General features: G+C 37.9%; 1 protein-coding gene across 2 annotated transcripts in view; it reads left to right on the top strand.

The window, feature by feature from the left end:
• LOC109850085 (bifunctional aspartokinase/homoserine dehydrogenase 1, chloroplastic-like) overlaps positions 3,870 to 13,650 on the top strand; it is a 20,080-nt gene continuing 10,299 nt past the window's right edge. For both annotated transcript variants that reach the window (XM_020420035.1, XM_020420101.1), the window contains exons 1-8: positions 3,870 to 3,994; positions 4,400 to 4,465; positions 4,833 to 4,897; positions 5,487 to 5,861; positions 7,034 to 7,122; positions 7,202 to 7,505; positions 12,794 to 12,846; positions 12,930 to 13,144. In XM_020420035.1, coding sequence (XP_020275624.1) covers positions 3,900 to 3,994; positions 4,400 to 4,465; positions 4,833 to 4,897; positions 5,487 to 5,861; positions 7,034 to 7,122; positions 7,202 to 7,505; positions 12,794 to 12,846; positions 12,930 to 13,144 — 1,262 coding nt within the window. In that variant the 5' untranslated portion in view covers positions 3,870 to 3,899. The remainder of the gene's footprint in view (positions 3,995 to 4,399; positions 4,466 to 4,832; positions 4,898 to 5,486; positions 5,862 to 7,033; positions 7,123 to 7,201; positions 7,506 to 12,793; positions 12,847 to 12,929; positions 13,145 to 13,650) is intronic.

Below are 13,650 nucleotides of genomic sequence, written 5' to 3' on the forward strand. Positions count from 1 at the left end.
TACCACCCCTCAACCCTTTTGTTAGGAATTCTTACCCATGGATTGGTATTTTAAGGGTCAGTTGAAGATAGAATCCCTGCACTTCTATTGTTGCAGATAGACCCCCTGAGTGAATATATCGTTCTCTTTCACTGTCAAAAGAAAGATTTTTTATTTTTATTTATTTTTGTTGTTTGTCAAACAGACCTCCTAGAGGTAAAATAGTAAAAAAGGAAAAACAGTAAAAAGATTCACTCAGGGAGTCTATCTGCAGCAACTAACTACAGGGGTCCAATCCGCAACTGGGCAATGGTAAGGAGGTCTGGCTGCATAACCCTATTTTTAATTGCAGAAAGCCCCCTCTCCCCATGAATCGCGAGATGACGAGTACTAGTAAAGAGTTGAGGGGTAATAATTTCTACTGAATGCATAGATGAGGGGGTTATCTGCCATTTACCCTAGCGAGAAATAGAAGCTAGCAAACTTGCAGTTGGAACTGGTTTGTGTTGAGTTCAAGTAAGTTATCACAGTTCACGGTATTCAAATTTTTTCTTTGTTGTTATCCAGTCTTCCTGTCCTAGGTTTGATCAATGAGTTTAGGTTGCTGTTGTTTAGGTTTTATCCTTCTGGCTTCTTCACATTCTGTAGAAATCTTTTTTGTTGGGAAAGAAGCCCCTGAAAATTGAATGCCTCTTCAGTTTGTACTTGCTTTTTTATTTACCTGTAGAAATTTGTTCCTTATCCTCTTTGTACTGAATAATACCTTTAAATTTTTAAATTTTAGTTAAAATTTTTTCCCTTCATGCATAGAGTTGACTGTTGTTTGATGGGCTATTTTTATCTGATCATATCCTTCTCTCTATCAGAAATAAGAAAAATTCCCCAAGGACTCAAAATATGGGACCAACAGGGGGACATGTGAGGTGCCCCCCTCCAATTGCATAATGTCGGGGACACCTCACATGTCCCCCCTCTTGTCCCATATTTTGGCTCATTGTAACAAAGCTCCAGAAATAAGCTTGTGTTTATACTTCTTGGTCAGTGGAAACCGAACAATTCTAAGATTGTGCGTATATATGTGCAAGAGCTTGTTGCATTATTCATAAATTTAGTTCTAGGAGAACATTTGCGCGTATTTGTGAAGCTTTAAGGTTGAGTATGAATTGTTTGAATGTGTTTCTGCTGTTCCATTGTATGATTTAACAGATAATAGCTATCACATCGTGTGCTATAAGAGAGAACTATATAGAATGATAATTTTATTTTCAAGAAATTATTATTATTATTATTATCATTATTATTGAAACGCAAGAAAATATTATTAGACATAAGTAAACAGAATACAAACAAATTTTGAATTTCACTATATTTTAATGCAAATATTATCAAAAGTTTAAATATATCTATATACTATGCTTAAAAATGACTAAAGGGTGTTGCTACAGGGACCCAAATAGGGGACCCAAGGCATGGAACATGTGAGGTGTCACCATTCGGTTGCATGATGCATTGTTCTGAGGTATCACCATCCGGTTGCATGATGCACTGTTCATGAACAGTGCATCATGCAACCGGATGATGACACCTCACATGTCTCATGCCTTGGGTCCCCTATTTGGGTCATTGAGACATTAATGTTATTTTAATATATTCCTCCAAGCAATTTTCCCTATAAATAAAGAAAATTTAATGTCAAGAGGAATCATACAGACAGCCCGCTGTAGAGAAAAACAAAAGTAATTGCACTTATTTAAAAATAAGGTAAATTACACCAAACCCCCATGAATGTTTAACATTTTACGGTAAATCCTTATGAACTTTAAAAATGACGCTAAACCCTAAATACTTTTTGCGGAAAATCCCAATATATTTTGGGTAAATTACATTAAACCTCTAATGACTTTCAAAATACCTTTTAATATTGTTTTATGGTTTGAATTTATGGGTGCTATTTGCAAGATGCAGAAACTTTTTGGGAGCCTTTTGCAAAACGAAAAAATTATTGGGGGTTTAGTAAGATTTTCTACGTTCATACAGTTTTACTGCAAAACACTAAAAGTTCACGAGGATTTAGCGCAATTTACCCTGAAAAACAAATCAATAAAAAATCTTATAAAAAATAGATAGAAACTTGCTTCGGTGCTCCAAAAATAGATTTTTATTGAAGTACAATTCGATTGCAAAGCTGGTAAGTTTTGATTACTACGGTCTTGTTGAATAAAATTGATAGATAAAATTTACTAGGATTTTAGGGAAGAAAGTTTGAATTAAAAATCTGAATCATTAGCAAAGCACAGAATTAATTAAGCAGGACAAAGATCTCAAGTTATGACGCGAGGAGGGAGGAGCTCCTTGGCCCACCACCCTGTCCACGAGAACGAGAGTCTCAAATTGCTCCTTCAAAGTTGAATAAATAACTAAGTCTGCGTGGAACCTCAAAACCATGTTTGGCGTGTTTGTTTGCGCAGAAGTAAAAATAGTAGCCGAAGTGCTTGAACATGAATTTTTTCCTCTCCTCAAATCTGGAAAGTACCTCTGAACTATTTTTATTATTATATGAATATTCTTTGTTTCTAAATAAAATCTCAAAAGATTCTCTTTCTCTCTTTCTAACAACATTTATCTCTACCTTCAAAACTATATGAAACCAAAAAACAAGAAAAAAAAAAGAAAATATTTTTACTAGTTTCAGCCAATTTCAGCCCGACGGCTGAAACTAGGTCGGTTTTGACAAATATTGTTAAAACGGGTCATTTTTGAGAATATTTTTATAAATCCGACTGTTTTGAAAATTTGTCCTATTATAGATCTAGGGATAAAATTTTAAAACCGTCCTATTTGTAAAAATAATCCCAAAAAACGACCTAGTTTCAAAATATTCTTCAAAACCGACCTAGTTTCAGCCGTCGGGCTGAAACTGAGTCGGTTTTGAAGAAAGAACTTACGAAACTTCATCGGACTTGAAGTCCTGTGAAGTTTAGTAGGTATTTAACCAAACTGCTAAACTTCACGGGACTTCAAGTCCCGTGAAGTTTCGTAGTTCAAACAAACTTCACGGGACTTGAAGCCCCGTGAATTTTGTTTGAATTTATTTTCCTCCTTGCAGAAAGTGGCCGAGATGTGCGCGGGTTGGAGTTCAGCGCGGAGTTTGTTTGAATTTATTTTCCTCCTTGCAGAAAGTGGCCGAGATGTGCGCGGGTTGGAGTTCAGCGCGGAGGTGGGTTACGTGGAGTTCCTCACACGTGTGAAGAGGGCTGAGACCGAGGCATGTGCTAGTTTACCCTCTAGTTAGCAGCAAGTAGAATATTTTGAAGGATGGGATTGGTGGGCCCATGTTAGTGTACCGTGTAGTTAGCAGCAAGTAAGTACATATATGTTTTTGTGTAAATTTGTTGAGAAGTCGAGGGGCTAGTTACATAATTTTAGATGTAGAATCGTGTGGGATTTTGGTCACTTTAATAAACTTCACGGGATTTCAAGTCTCGTGAAGTTTATTAAACTGTGAAACTTCACGGGACTTGAAGTCCCGTAAAATTTAGTAGCTTAGTTAAATAACTGTTAAATTTCACGGGACTTCTTGTGAAGTTTGAGAAATTTTTTTTGCCAAAACCAACCTAGTTTTAGTCCCAGTGCTGAAACCAGGTAGGTTTTGACAAATAAAGTTGAAACGGATTGTTTATTGAGGAATATGTTTGCAAATAGGACGGTTTTAAAAATTTGTCCGGGATCTCATCATTAATATAAAAATACTGATACATGCGGGTGCCAAGAGCCCCCCCCGCCCCCAATCATCAATGTGGGCCCCCCCTGCCCATAGGAGCCCGTGATCTCGTCCATTGGATTTCAAAGCCAATGCATTCCTAACTCAACGAGTAGAAGTTTTTTCCAAAACCCTCTCAATCTCTTCCTCCGCTCCCGCGATGAGCTCCCTCGCGCTCACCTCCCCATCGCCCTCCTCCTCTCTCCGGCGAGTTTCCCGCGCAAACGAGCCTCGTTTCCCTCTTCCTCTCCCCAGGTTCCGAATTGGCGCTGCATTTGAATTATTATACTGTGATTAGTTTCAAGATTACTGCTTTGGGTTTGTGTTGAGGGGGGTTGACATGGGTTTCATTCAAAATTTCATCTTTGAGTAGCTGAGCGGTTTAAGATGCGTACGTGGATTGTTTACAGATAACCCATTTGATGAAATTTCTGTTTTACAGTGTTTATTTGTTCTATTAATGAATGGGATATGGGGTCGCTTTAAAGTGTTTATCTTTTTATATTTTTCAACGAAGTTGGTGCTATAAATTTTAATTTGCCTGTAGGGAAGTGGTTGGTATTTCTTCGTTCAATTTCTTTATTCATTATGCTACCGTCTCCTCCGCTGTGAAATTCTGATGTTTTAATTTACATTTTCTGTTTCCTAAATGCTATACAGGCACACTCTTCAGAGAAGTCAGTGCAGTTACAAGCCTCAAAGATGGCGCTATTCTGGTACTTTGAGGTTAGTAATTCTATTGATGTTGTGTTTAATTGAGTAGAATTCCATCTTTCAAGCAAAATAAGGTTTCTGGGGGTTACTTACTTATATATTAGGACATTACATATTTAAGTGCGATGTACAGAAGAATAATGCTTGGAAGCTTGAACCTTTTGTTTCATCTGAGTCATTCCTTTAGTAAATGTTACATTGAATTGATTTAATTAGATGCTTCTGAGAACCATCTGGTTTACTTAGTATTTTTTCCCTTTAGGATGACAAAATTAGTCTTTTTTTTGTGGTTGATTATAAGATGATGTGCTGTCTACTGTACTTTTCTGATTGAATTCTATTAAATTTGACGAAGTATGCTTTATCTTAATTATTTCAGCATAGGTTCTTTGGAAAAGGCTGGCAAGTCCATGTCTAAGAGCCTCCAAGTTGCCTCTGTTGCAGGTAATGCTTCTATGCTACTCAGCTATAAACTAAGAGTCTTGGATTATAGTTTTCTTCTTATCAACATGATGTTTAAGTTGTGTTAAAGACGCAGAAGCCATGTCTATTATAGTCTTTTATCTCTTAACTGAACTTTGTTGGACGTCGAGACAGCATTTATTCACAGCTACATTCATTCTGTGTGGCCAAGCTGTGTTTACAAATATTACAGGCAGAACCACTTATCTCTATTATTAGTTCGCCTGTTTTGATGCTCCTTTTTTCATTCTAAATCACATTAATGCGTTTGTTAAACTGGCCTTTAACATATCAATTAGTTGGGTGCAAATTTTTTTCTTTAATTGTTGCTTGCTTGCATTGACTAGTTTTATGTCACATCTTCCCTCTACTGTGAGTCGGTGACATTTATTTACACCTTCTCTACTTTATGCACCATACATATTACCCTTTTTCTACTTTTGAGATCATGATACATACCACCTTGTGTTTTTATTGTTTAAATAGAGTTGGTTAATTGTTGAAACTTTTATTATTTAATTATGTTTTCTACAAAAAAGATTTCACATGTAAAATTTCTTCATTTACGCAGTTGTTTCCCCTGAGGAAACCACGGAAAATTCTTCCCTTCCAAAAGGCGATATGTGGTCTGTTCATAAATTTGGTGGGACGTGTATGGGCACTGCTGAGAGGATTCAAAACGTTGCAAATATAATTTTGGGTGATCCTTCTGAACGAAAGTTGGTAGTGGTTTCTGCAATGTCAAAAGTAACTGATATGATGTATAATTTGGTTGAGAAGGCTCAATCGAGGGATGTTGAATATATATCAGCACTTGATGCCGTTTATGAAAAACACATGTTAACAGCAAAGCAGCTTCTTGATGGAGATGATCTTGTTAGATTTTTATCTCAGTTACAGAATGACATCAGCGACCTGAAAGCGATGCTTCAGGCGATTTATATAGGTTTGAACTATCAACTATTCAGTTGCTCTCACTACTATTGATTTAATTTCATTTGCTTAAAGATTTGTTTAGTCATCACTGGATTTATGCTCTTTAGTTATGTTGTCGTGTACCATGTTTTTCTGAAATTATGAGCGGTTGATTTGCTCATTACTTTTGTTCTATTACCATGCTAAGTTAATTGACTAGATATACCGTGGTGATCTTCCTATGCTGTGAGAGATGGACTTCCTACTTTTTACATTTTGCTTACATCTCTAGTGTTATAAATGTCCTGCCTAACTCTTGGTTTTATATACTTTACCACTAAGGTAAAATAGTATCGGATGCATGTATAGTATAGGATGGTTGATTTACTTCTAAGTCTTCTGATATGCTGATATGCTGACATCTTATACATATTATTATTTGACAATGATGGTGGCGTGACACCAAAACTTTGTCCCAATTCAATCTTTTCTAGATCGTCTCTCGGATAACCACTTAGATATAAGATATTCAAGACACACATCTACTACACACACTCATTTTGACACCTGAACTTGGCTGGTAACATAGCTTAAACACCACCAAATTCTATGTCATTTTTGGCACTTGCAGTTGTATAGCTTAAGGAAAAAGATTCTGAAATTTTGGAGTATGTTAAATGGGTATCTGAAATGTATCAGCTTGGACTGGAGTTTCTGTGTGTGCAATACATGTAGCTAGTAGTACTTCTTTATCCGAGCTAGTGTGCATTACTTATTGTTGTTGTATTTGTCTCTGAAATCACTGTCCAATATAAAATATGCCATTTGTGAAGTAAAGCTGAAACAGAACCATATCAACCCGAAACCAGTATTATATTAGTTGTTTTTTGTGGTTATCTTTTTTTATTTTGTTTGCATCTTTTGTGGAGATCAGAAAAGCACCCTGCTTTTGTTTAGACAAATATGTGTAGGCGATTTTAAAAGAAGTATATTACAAATCTTCAATTTGGTTTCATCAAGCTCATGTGAAATGTATTGAGGCAATCTTGTTCTTATTTCATGATTAGTGCTTCCAAATTCTTTGCTTCTTCCTTTCACTAGTTAGTGCATATGCAGTATCTTGTCTGTATTCTGTTAGTGTTTTGGTAGTCATGTTGATATATCTAGTGTTTTTTTTCCTGACACCCTTCACATATTTTGCAGCGGGTCATGCAACAGAATCCTTTTCAGACTTTGTTGTAGGCCATGGAGAATTATGGTCTGCTCAAATGTTGTCATATGTGATTAGAAAGGTTTGCTATTTACATAACTTTTTTATAAATTAATTAACAGACTTGAAAAGTTAATCTAAATCTTCTCTCTTTGGTGCAGAGTGGAAGACCTTGCAGTTGGATGGATACTCGAGATGTCCTTATTGTAAATCCTACCAGTTCCAATCAAGTAGACCCTGACTATTTTGAGTCTGAGAAGAGACTTGAAAAGTGGTTTACTAATGAGCCAGCTGATACAATAATTGCTACTGGGTTCATTGCCAGCACGCCTAAAAACATTCCTACGACTTTGAAAAGAGATGGAAGTGATTTCTCAGCAGCGATAATGGGTTCTCTTATTGAAGCTCGCCAAGTCACTATATGGACAGATGTTGATGGTGTATATAGTGCAGACCCAAGAAAAGGTTTCTCTTCTCTATTTTTCATATGAAACATGGTTGGGTATTTTGCATAAATTTGCCTGATTTGGATTTATCTAACTTCATATCACCATAGTAAAACATATATATGCTTTAAAGAAGGAATTTCTGAGAGGACTATTTGGTGCATAGTCATTACTACATTAGGGTTGTTAAGTTAAATATTGGGTATTGGGTTAATGGGATGTTACCCGTTAACCTTAACCCTATTTGTATGGCTATATATATCTCTCTTGTTATTCTCAATAAAACAATTAGGGTTTTCTCTATTCTCTATATGGTATCAGAGCATAAAACCCTAGCCGTCACAAATCTTCATTCAAAAACCCTTGCCGCCCCCGCTGGTACAGTACCAACGCTCGCTGCTACAGTACCACCGGCTGCTGCTACAGTACCACCGTCGCTACAGTGCCGTGCTACAGTGCCCCTGCATCTAGTTCCCTATTCCCTCGACATCTCAGTCTTCGAACTGATGAGAGGACGATTGTATCCCTCAACATTTTAGTCATAGAACTGATAAGAGGAAGCCTCGACATTTCAGTCATAGAACTGATGAGAGGAAGAGTGTCTATCTCACGTTGTTGAGATATTTCACTTTTATTCTTGTTTCCTTCGAGAAACAAGAATATAGAAATTGAGCATTTGTGCAAACAAAAGCCAGGGCTCTCTCCCTCAGGTGATCTCGCCTACGCAGCGTGAGGGCATGACTATCTACCACTTTGCCTCTAATCCTGCTCCTGATCTGCTCTTAGTTTATGTTTCGAAAACTGATCTCTACTACTAATCTGCCTATTTGACTACTATTTGTCTCCTATTGTTGCTCAAAAATAAAAAATGATTACTACTCCGATGTCGGACATCTCCTACTCTACTACTCCTTCGATTGTTGCTGGTGAGACCTCTGCGCCCAAGGTAGTCTTGGGGACTACTATTAAATTGAATGGTGCAAACTATCTGCTCTGGGCACAAGCTTTCCGCATCTTCATTGGCGCTCAGAGCAAACTACCACATCTTCTTGCATCTCCACCACCAACCTCAGATCCCACCTACAATTCATGGCTCTCATCTGATTATTGTGTTATGACTTGGCTTCTCAACAGTATGAAAGCACAGATCAGTAGCAACGTTATGTTTTTAACCACTGCGAAGGAGATGTGGGACAGCCTAAAGATTATGTACGGGAACGAGAAGAATGTTTCTCGTGTATTTGAAATTTATGAACGACTGTTTGCACTCAAACAGGGAGATAAGTCAGTTTCGGAATTCTTTGGTAAATTGAAGGGACTGATAGACGAACTAGAGATGCATCAGCCTGCAGTAGCTGATGCAGCGACGCTATTAGGGTATCGTCGTGATCTGACAGTATCCAAATTTCTTTCTGGGTTGAACCCTAATTTACAGTCCCAGGTGAGGACAGATATTGGGTGGAGATACAATTCTCTCACTGACTGCTACATTCTCCAGAGTCATGCAGGTCTCTACTGGTATTACTTCTGATACTACTACACCATCTCCACCTACGATGGATCAGTCTGCCATGTTCTCTAATCAAGGCAAAGGCCGCGGTCGTGGTCGTGGTCGTGGTCGTGATTCAGGGGGAGGACGTGGTTCCTTTGGTGGGAGGCAAGGTGAATCTGATAAGGACTCACGACAGTGTGGTCATTGTTGGAGAACCAATCATATTTCTGAGAAGTGCTGGGAGAAGTTTGGTCGTCCTCAGTGAGCCCAGGTAGCTGATACAGAGTCGACTAACTCATCTATTTCTGCTACTACTTCTGGTGGTCTAGCTGTTACTGCTCCTACTGTTCAGATTTTTCAGGCAGATTATGAGAGGTTGCGCCAGCTAGAACTCTCTCAGAATATTCATTCTGCTACTCATGCATCCTCTTCAGGTATGGATGCTTACATAGCTTCTTCTCACAAATCCTGGGTACTAGATTCTGGAGCCTCATCTCATATGACAGGTATAAAAGATTACTTTGTATCTTTACATCTTTCTGATAAGTTTCATTCTATCCGCATTGCTGATGGTACTCTTTCTCCAGTTCGTGGTGATAGAGTAGTTCATGCTACTTCCTCTTTAAAACTAACTGATGTGTTATATGTTCCCAAATTTCCTGTTAGCCTATTATCCATTAGCAAGTTTACAAAACAAAATAATTGTAAAGTCACATTCTTTCCATCTTATTGTGTTTTTCAGGACCTAGCAACTGGGATGAAGATTGGTTCGGGGCATGAGAGAGGAGGTATGTACTATTTGGACGACAGTGTGTCAGAAGCTGGCCTTGTTGCATCACAGTCTGACTCCACTTTATTGTGGCATTGGCGTCTGGGTCATCCTTCACTATAAAAACTTAGATCGGTAGTTTCTGTTCAGCCATCTATTTCCTCTTTAGGTTGTGAGTCGTGTGAACTGGGTAAGCACCATCGTGCTACTTTTCAGGGTCGAGTCGATAAACGTAGTAGTTTTGCTTTTGAGTTGGTTCATTCCGATGTCTGGGGTCCTTATCGTGTTCCCTCTGTGCAAGGTTTTCGATATTTTATTATCTTTATTGATGATTTCTCTCGCATGACGTGGCTTTATCTGTTAAAAGAGAGGTCAGAGGTCTCGCACGTTATTGAACTCTTTTATAATGAAATAAAAACTCAATTCTCTACTTCTGTCCGTGTTCTTCGTACTGATAATGCTTTGGAATATATGAAAAGTGATGTTTCAAAATTTTGTGCTCTTAATGGCATTATTCATCAGACTTCTTGCTCTCACACTTCACAACAAAATGAAGTTGCTGAGAGGAAGCATATGCATATTCTAGATGTTGCTAGAACACTGATGATACATATGAATATTCCAAAGTATTTGTGGTCTGATGCTGTTCTCACTGCAAATTATTTGATTAATCACATGCCTTCCTCTGTCCTTGATGGTTTAATACCATTCAATTGTCTTTATCCCGATAAAAAACAATTCTCTGTGATTCCCCGTGTCTTTGGTTCTACGTGTTTTGTTCAGGATTTAACTGCTGGTTTGGATAAGTTGTCATCTAGATCCATCAAATGTGTTTTTGTTGGATACTCTCGTACTCAAAAAAGGATATAGGTGTTATCATTCGTCTACCAGGAAATATTTTGCATCTCCAGCTGTCGATCCATCTCATGTTGAGACCTCTATTCCTTCTGACTTGAATATCCCTATTGCTCTTCGAAAAGGTAAACGATCTTGCCCGAAATATCCTATATCTCTTTTTGTCTCTTATGACCGTCTCAACCCATCTTTTCGTCAGTTTGCCTTGTCCTTGTCCACTATATCTATACCTAGGTCATATGAGGAAGCTATGTTAGTACCAGCTTGGAAGCAGGCCATGGATGAGGAAATAAATGCACTACTTTCTAGAGGGACTTGGGACTTGGTTTCTCTTCCTACTAGAGCGACTGTGGTTGGTTGCAGATGGGTGTATATCCTAAAATATCGCCCCAATGGGTCTGTTGACCGTTATAAAGCTCGCCTGGTTGCAAAAGGCTATACCCAGACATATAGCGTCGACTATTTTGAAACATTTTCTCCCGTTGCTCGTCTCAACTCCATCAGAATTCTTCACTCTGGCTGTTAATATGGATTGGGCGATGCACCAACTAGATGTGAAGAATACTTTCCTTTATGGTGATTTGGACGAGGAGGTTTATATGGAGCAACCTCCTGGGTATGTTGCTCAGAGGGAGAATATTATCTGCAAGCTGAGAAAGACCATCTATGGGTTAAAGCAGAGTCCTCGAGCTTGGTTTGATAAGTTCAGCAATGTTATTTCTAATGTTGGTTTCCAACGTTGTCAGTCTGATTACTCTGTCTTTCTTCGACGCACAACAACTGGTTTGGTTATTTTAGCCGTATATGTTGATGATATTCTGCTGACTGGGAGTGACTCTATTGCCTTAACTGAGACTAAGGAGTATCTAAACCATCATTTTATCACTAAGAACATGGGAAAGCCAAAGTATTTTCTTGGGATTGAAGTTGCATATCAAAAACATGGCCTGTTGTCCCAAAGAAAGTATGTGCTAGATTTACTAGAAGAAGCAGGTCTCTTGGAATGCAAACCTGCAAGCACTCCAATGGAGGCAAATGTTGATTTGTGGCGTGATGATACCTCTCTCCTAGATGATGATGGACGATATAGAAGATTAATTGGGAAGCTAATATATTTGACAGTTACCAGACCTGATATTATTTTTGCAGTAGATGTATTGAGCAGGTTTATACACAAACCTAGAGAGGTTCATTGGACAACAGTTCTGAAGATTTTGACATATGTCAAGAGTTGCCCTGGCAAAGGATTGTTATATAAGAAGCATGGGCATACTCACATTTCGGTTTTCTCTGATGCTGGCTACGCAGGAGACATGGGAGACCGGAAATCAACCTCAAGATTTTGTACTTTTGTTGGAGGTAATCTTGTGACTTGGAGAAGCAAGAAACAAGATGTAGTATCACGATCTAGTACAGAGGCCGAATATAGAGCAATGGCTCACACTGCTTGTGAGATGGTGTAGCTAAGAAAGTTTATGACAGAGCTTGGTTTTGTTCAGCCTGGACCCATGCCAATGTATTGTGACAACCAGTCTGTCATTTATATTGCACAGAATCCTGTGTTTCATGAGAGGACAAAACATATTGAAGTTGACTGTAATTTTGTCAGAGATGCTTGGGAGAAGAAGATAGTATCTCTCATATTCACTCCGTCCTCACAACAACTTGCTGATATTCTTACCAAGGCTACTTCTTCAAAGGTGTTCTCTACTATATGTGACAAGCTGGGCATGGTAGACATCTATGCTCCAGCTTGAGGGGGAGTGTTAAGTTAAATATTGGGTATTGGGTTAATGGGATGTTACCCGTTAACCTTAACCCTATTTGTATGACTATATATATCTCTCTTGTTATTCTCAATAAAACAATTAGGGTTTTCTCTATTCTCTACAAGGGTCAATTTGGTTTAGGTTCAAATTCAGTGTAGTTGGTGCAAGAAATTTGCTAATTTACCTTGTTCTTATGCCAGCTAAGATGCTCAAATCTAGAACATATAATTCATGTTGCAGTCAGTTTTGTTTACTCACCTACTACTAGTTCTGAAGGTAGTACCTCTCATCTAAATTTTAACTGAATTAAATTATAGTAGTTTCTTCTGAAATGTCTAGTGTAAACTACGCTGGTTTTTATATTATACAGGCTGAATAGCTTGAGATAAATTAAAGCACTGAAAAACTCTTTGCCTTTGCAGTTAGTGAAGCTGTGATATTGCGAACATTGTCCTACCAAGAAGCCTGGGAAATGGTTAAGTTTCTAACCATGCGTATTAAAATCACTTAAATTCTTTCCTGCAATATTACTTTCTGACCTTTAGTCTATCTTTTCAGTCTTACTTTGGGGCGAACGTTTTGCATCCACGCACCATTATTCCTGTAATGAAGTATAATACTCCTATTGTAATTAGAAATGTTTTCAATCTCTCTTCCCCTGGAACAATGATTTGCCATCAGCCCGGGAGTAGAAATGGAGATGAAGAGAGTTCAGGTTCCTGTGTCAGAGCTTTTGCTACTATAGATAATTTGGCTCTTGTCAATGTTGAGGGGTGAGGTCTCTTTAAAATTTCATTATTTTTTATTGGTACATACACCCCTTAAATATTATGTTTAACTTAACGAAGGAGATGTCTCATAATAGGAATGGAATGGAAGAATAGGATTTATGTAGCCGACCCCTAATATTTGGGATAAAGTCTTTGTTGTTGTTGTATACCCCTTAAATCATGGGCATTTGAGAAATTACTCACCAAAATGCCAATATTTGCAAAATAAATCAATCAATAAAAAACAAAACCTTTATTCCAAATATTTAGGGTTGGCTACATGAATCCTATTTTTCCATTCCATTCCATTCTGTTACTACCCCCCAAATTATCAACTTTGGAAAAGATTACCTAGAAATCAACTTTGATAGGCTAATTTGTAACTGCATAACAACCTAGTCAATTTTTTACTCGCCATATCCAACAAAGTTGATGATTTGTTGATTTTGGGGATTAATTTTTCCCAAAGTTAGCGTTTTTTTTTTTTTTTGGGGGGGGGGGGGGAAGTA

This window comes from Asparagus officinalis, chromosome 1, assembly GCF_001876935.1.
Source record: "Asparagus officinalis chromosome 1, Aspof.V1, whole genome shotgun sequence".
NCBI lineage: Eukaryota > Viridiplantae > Streptophyta > Magnoliopsida > Asparagales > Asparagaceae > Asparagus > Asparagus officinalis.